The 5,890-nt window shown below is 55.1% G+C and overlaps 1 protein-coding gene across 1 annotated transcript in view; it reads left to right on the top strand.

Annotated features, from left to right (window-relative positions):
• Positions 1-110: 110 nt before the first annotated feature.
• LOC104496839 (elongation factor 2) overlaps positions 111-5,890 on the top strand; it is a gene marked incomplete at its 3' end in the record, with an annotated part of 6,395 nt that continues 615 nt past the window's right edge. The window contains exons 1-11 of the mRNA XM_010140013.1: positions 111-323; positions 978-1,159; positions 1,238-1,449; positions 2,189-2,367; positions 2,741-2,846; positions 3,114-3,227; positions 3,478-3,616; positions 3,948-4,143; positions 4,323-4,581; positions 4,892-4,999; positions 5,092-5,445. Of these exons, the coding sequence (XP_010138315.1) occupies positions 142-323; positions 978-1,159; positions 1,238-1,449; positions 2,189-2,367; positions 2,741-2,846; positions 3,114-3,227; positions 3,478-3,616; positions 3,948-4,143; positions 4,323-4,581; positions 4,892-4,999; positions 5,092-5,445 (2,031 nt within the window). The remainder of the gene's footprint in view (positions 324-977; positions 1,160-1,237; positions 1,450-2,188; positions 2,368-2,740; positions 2,847-3,113; positions 3,228-3,477; positions 3,617-3,947; positions 4,144-4,322; positions 4,582-4,891; positions 5,000-5,091; positions 5,446-5,890) is intronic.

The raw sequence follows: 5,890 nt of genomic DNA on the forward strand, positions 1-5,890 counted from the left end.
TGTGGCCATGGCAGGTATTTGTGGTGGTGCTTGGGCTCCCTCTCATTACTGAGGCTGTTTCTATACACCCGCCGTTTTCCTCTTCTTTCCTCTCTCTCATTCTTCAAGGTGAACTTCACAGTAGACCAGATACGGGCCATCATGGACAAAAAGGCCAACATCAGAAACATGTCTGTGATTGCCCATGTTGATCACGGCAAATCCACCCTGACCGATTCTCTGGTGTGCAAAGCTGGTATCATCGCATCTGCCCGTGCGGGGGAGACCCGCTTCACTGACACAAGGAAGGATGAGCAGGAGCGGTGCATCACCATCAAATCAACGTGAGTTCCCTCCCTCTGGGCATCCCAGTGCGTGGTCTGAGCTCGGGAGGCTTTGAGTCCTCCGCTGCTTTGGCTGTGAGATGAAAGGCAACGGTGTCAGGCTTTCTCTAGCCCAGATCAGGAGCTCGTCTCTCGCTTGGGAACGTTGTTTAAATGAAGGAGCAAGTGTGGATCAGCCTCTGGTGAATCATCCTTGTTGCCTGCTGGGAAATAGGTGTGCAGTGGGAGCTCCAGCCTTCCCCTTCAGCACTGGGGCTGATGGATGTGGCATGGAAGACTGTCTTGGGACCATCTCCGGTGACGCTATGGTAACTGTCACCACGGATGGCTTGGAGGACCCTTGGAGGGGCGTGAAAAAGCATCAAAAAGGCTCTTGAGCCTGGTAGAAAAAGTGTAAATCCTTGACTGAGAGAAATGGGACCTTCTCTGGGCAGCTGAAACAGCACAGAGTCGGGAGGGGCTGTAACTGTGGGAGTGGGTAGGAAGGGTAGATTTTAGCCTGCACTCCTGGTTCTCTCCCACATCAGCCTCCCAGGCACATGCTTCAGGAAATCCCTAAGCCCAAGCGCAGCTTGTGCGCAGGATAAACGGCTGTTTCTGAGCATTGGGGAGTGGGAACAGATAATAATTTAAACAGCTTTGCTTTTATTTCAGGGCTATTTCCCTATTCTATGAGCTCTCTGAAAATGATTTGGCCTTCATCAAGCAGAGCAAGGATGGTTCTGGTTTCTTGATCAACCTGATTGACTCTCCGGGACATGTGGACTTCTCTTCCGAGGTCACTGCTGCTCTCCGTGTCACGGACGGTGCCCTGGTGGTTGTGGACTGTGTCTCTGGTAAGGTTTTCCGCAGCTGGAGTCTGTGGGGTGCGTTCAAAGCTGACGATAGCTAATTCCCTCGCCTATGCTTGGCAGGCGTGTGTGTGCAGACAGAAACCGTGCTGCGTCAGGCCATTGCTGAGAGGATCAAGCCTGTCCTGATGATGAACAAGATGGACCGAGCGCTGCTGGAGCTGCAGCTGGAGCCAGAGGAGCTGTACCAAACCTTCCAGCGCATTGTCGAGAATGTGAACGTCATCATCTCCACATACGGAGAAGGAGAAAGCGGCCCCATGGGAAATATCATGGTAAGCAGGAGACTGAGCGCTGCGATCAAAATCACCCCCTTTGGTGAGTGCGAGCAGTTGTCTCCCCAGCTCTTTCCTCTCTCGAGAGGAGAATTGAGAACGGAGTAATGGAGACGCCCAGACCCGCCAGGCTTGCGCTGGTCTGGAGCTCGCACCAGCTTTCCTCCAAACTCCGCTGTTAGCTGAAGGCTGGAGTGAAGATTATAAATACAGGAGAGGACTTTCTCGCTTGCCAAGGGCACCCTCGTTTTGTAGGACACCTTCTGGCCCACGTCACATCTGTGATGTCGGAGGCTCCCACGCAGTGTCCCTCCTCCTGGCCTTCCCTGTCAGGTGACAGCGGGAGGCATTTGCTGGTCCCTGTGCTCTTGAGTGCTGCTCCCTGCTGGGTTCCTGGGGAGTGAGTGGGGCGAATTGAAGCCCTGTTGAGCTTCTCCTGCATGTTGTGGGTTTTCATGTGTTCTCATCCTTCCTGTGATGGACGTGAGTCTCACCCGCAAGCAAATCCTCGTGGCTTTTTGCTGCCTCAGTATGTAGTTGGTTGAAGTGTTGAAAGACTGTTTAGCTCTGCAGTTCAGAGCTGAACGGGTGGGTGAGGGCTGTCTCCAGACCTCAGGGACACTCGCTGTCACCAGAGCACTCGAGAGTCCTGTAGTCCTGAAGCTACTGGAGTATAGTTTGGTTTGGAGGAAGAGCTGTGGCTGCTCCTCCGTAACCCAGCTCTCCTGTTGCTTTTCAGATCGATCCGGTGCTCGGCACCGTTGGCTTTGGTTCTGGCCTGCACGGCTGGGCTTTCACCCTGAAACAGTTCGCCGAAATGTATGTTGCAAAGTTTGCAGCCAAGGGAGATGCGCAGCTGAACCCTTCCGAGCGTGCCAAGAAAGTCGAGGACATGATGAAGAAGCTGTGGGGTGACAGGTGAGGGGCCACGGCTGGTGGTTTTCATCTCGGATCAGCTCTGTGGCCACATGACGCTGTGGAACGCGGGTGAGGAGGAGGAGGGGGGTGGGGTATTGCCCGCTTGCAGCCCTGTCTCTGTGACTTGGGCCACGTTCTAGCGACAGAACCGTTCACTGTGAAAAGTTTGCAGAATGGGGCACAGATAAATGGGGAGGGTGTGGTGAGGTGGCAGCCCGAGTTAAACAAGCTTGGGAAGCCTGGGGAGAGACCGGGGAAGGTATGAAGACAGTCCCTTCAGCAGTTCCTTCGTCTGGCCTGAGCAGGCAGAACGAGCCACGCTTCTGCTGTTGAACCGAGCGATGATACTTGTGTGACTTGATCCTTTCTCCAGATACTTTGATCCTGCTACTGGCAAGTTCAGCAAATCTGCCACGAGCCCTGACGGGAAGAAACTGCCCCGCACCTTCTGCCAGCTCATCCTTGACCCCATCTTCAAGGTGAGCCCCTTCGTGTTCAGCCCTTGCGGGTGCCTCTGGTTCACTTGTGGTGCGTGATGATGGAAAATTTCTTCACTTTGACCTGACTTGTCTGCTTGAAGAAATTTAAATATCTGACATATCTCGCCGCTGTGTGCGGGCAGGGAGGGTGGTGGGAGATGCTGCACCTGGGGGATGCGCCCGAGCAGAGATTCCCTGTAGAGACTTTCATGCTGCTGCTTCCACCCGGGTCACGGGTGACGTTCACGACTGCTGCTGCTGTTCCAGGTTTTCGATGCAATCATGAACTTCAAGAAAGAGGAGGCGGCTAAACTGATCGAGAAACTGGATATCAAGCTTGACAGTGAAGATAAGGACAAAGAGGGCAAACCCCTGCTGAAGGTGAGGTTGGTCTTGGAGCATCTGTGGGAAGGAGACGGGCAGTTGTGCTGCTCCAAGCAGCTACAGACCTTGCTTGGGCAGGAAGGTGCTGGTGGAGGTTGGGAGCATTGGGGGAAGCTAGAGGAGGAGAACTGCCAGGTTGTGATGATGGAAAATTTTTTCACTCTGACCTGATTTGTCTGAGGAAATTTAAATTACTGAAGAAGCTTAACCAGCCTGCCTGGGTCTGACTCGTGTGATCCCTGCTCAGGCCGTGATGCGGCGGTGGTTGCCTGCCGGAGATGCCCTGCTCCAGATGATCACCATCCACCTGCCTTCTCCTGTCACAGCCCAGAAGTACCGCTGCGAGCTGCTCTACGAGGGACCCCCTGATGATGAGGCTGCCATAGGTACGATGAGCCCGTAGCCATCTGCTGTCCGCAGCTCGGTGGCTGCTGCAGTGCCTGAGTCTGAAGCTGTTCCAGGACAGATCCAGCGAGCTGAACTGGAGCTGCCTGAGTAACTGGGGAGTAGCCAGGGCATATGCCAGCGGCTCGGGCTGAGCCTGTGATCGTTAAAACATCTCTCATCTGTCTGGGTTGGCCAGTTGTTTGGACAGAAGTCAATGGGCTGGGACAACAGTGGGCCCAAGGTCTTGCGTTGGGATCTCGGGGTGGTGGAGGGACCTGGATGCACCAAGTGGTGGTGAGCTGAGCTCGTGCTCTCTCTCCCTCCTCCCAGGTATTAAGAACTGTGACCCCAAAGGCCCCCTGATGATGTACATCTCTAAAATGGTGCCAACCTCTGACAAGGGACGTTTCTACGCTTTTGGACGTGTCTTCTCTGGTCTTGTCTCAACTGGCTTGAAAGTCAGAATCATGGGACCAAACTACACACCTGGCAAGAAGGAGGATCTGTACCTGAAGCCAATTCAAAGGTTGGTCCTGGCTGGGGTGTGCTCTTGAGGTTCAGGTTGGTGGTTCTGGTGCTGTTGGGGGTCCTGTCCTTATCCCTGGGGCCAGGCAGGGTGCTTGGCCATGGGTTTCATCCGCTGCTGCACTCCAGGGCGGGACCTTCTCTTTGAAACTTCATTAAACCAACTTCCTCTTTCACCAGGACCATTCTCATGATGGGCCGCTACGTCGAGCCCATCGAGGACGTGCCTTGTGGAAACATCGTTGGTCTGGTTGGTGTCGACCAGTTCCTTGTCAAGACTGGAACCATCACCACCTTCGAGCATGCTCACAACATGAGGGTCATGAAGTTCAGCGTCAGCCCCGTCGTGCGCGTGGCTGTGGAGGCCAAGAACCCGGCTGACCTGCCCAAGCTGGTGGAGGGGCTGAAGCGTCTGGCCAAGTCTGACCCCATGGTGCAGGTGAATGTCCAGAACATCTCTGGGACAGGAGAAGTCCTGGTCCTGCTGGCACAGGAGGCTTCTGCCTGAATTGGGGTTGTGCTGGGGGTGCTGGTGGTAAAATCTTGGGCCAGGACCAATACACAACTCAACTGGAGTGCCAAGAAACGCTGTGTTTCACCTGGGGTTGGTGCTGGGTTGTCCCCAGGTTGGTGAAAAGAGCAGCTAGAAGTTGCTCTGTGAGTCAGAGACTAAAATCGGAGCCAGTTGGTGGTATCTGATGAGCGAGAGCTGTTGAAAGCCTCATGCACCGGGTCCGTGGTCATTGCAGTGCATCATCGAGGAGTCTGGGGAGCACATCATCGCCGGGGCCGGGGAGCTGCATCTGGAGATCTGCCTGAAGGACCTGGAGGAGGACCACGCCTGCATTCCCATTAAGGTAGAGGGGCTGCAGCCACAGGGCTGCTGGTGTCGGGTGCGCTGCCATCGGGTTGGTGCTCACAGCTCTCTTCTGCTCCTGGGTCACCACAGAAATCGGATCCTGTTGTGTCCTACCGCGAGACGGTCAGCGAGGAGTCCAACGTGATGTGCCTTTCCAAGTCCCCCAACAAACACAACAGGCTCTACATGAAGGCGCGGCCCTTCCCGGATGGTTTGGCCGAGGACATCGACAAGGGGGAGGTCTCTGCCCGCCAGGAGCTGAAGCAGCGAGCTCGGTACCTGGCCGAGAAGTATGAGTGGGATGTCACTGAAGCCAGGAAAATCTGGTGCTTCGGTCCCGATGGCACCGGCCCCAACATTCTGACGGACATCACCAAGGGCGTGCAGTACCTCAACGAGATCAAGGACAGCGTGGTGGCCGGCTTCCAGTGGGCGACAAAGGAGGTGGGGATGGCACTGGGGCTGGGGTTGCTGCAGGGCGGGGCCGGGGTCAGGTAACAGTGACAGACAGCGTGGCATTTCTGATTCAGAAGTGACAGGTTCTCTGAGAACCTCAGCAGTGATCTGGCCTCCTTTACAGAGTGTTTCTGGAGGACTAGACAGGAGATGACTCCAGAATAACCAGTTGACGGACTGGACCCAGCAGCAGGAGAGAGAGGGCTTTGTCCTGCTGACCCGTTTTCTTAAGTTGGTTTCTCGGTGAAGATAAGACCATATCAGCAACTTTATTTTGTCCCACTCGTGAAAAACTCCTTTTCCTGGCCCAGCACTTGGGTGGTTGGTGCTTCTGATGCTGTGGGACCCCTGGAGGTCTGAGGGTACTGGTGTAAACGGCTTCAGTGTCTGAAGCCACCTCAGAGGCGCTGGCATGGAGACTGGGGTGGGAGTA

The sequence above is a fragment of the Buceros rhinoceros genome, unplaced genomic scaffold (assembly GCF_000710305.1).
Source record: "Buceros rhinoceros silvestris isolate BGI_N320 unplaced genomic scaffold, ASM71030v1 scaffold43727, whole genome shotgun sequence".
Classification (NCBI taxonomy): Eukaryota; Metazoa; Chordata; class Aves; order Bucerotiformes; family Bucerotidae; genus Buceros; species Buceros rhinoceros.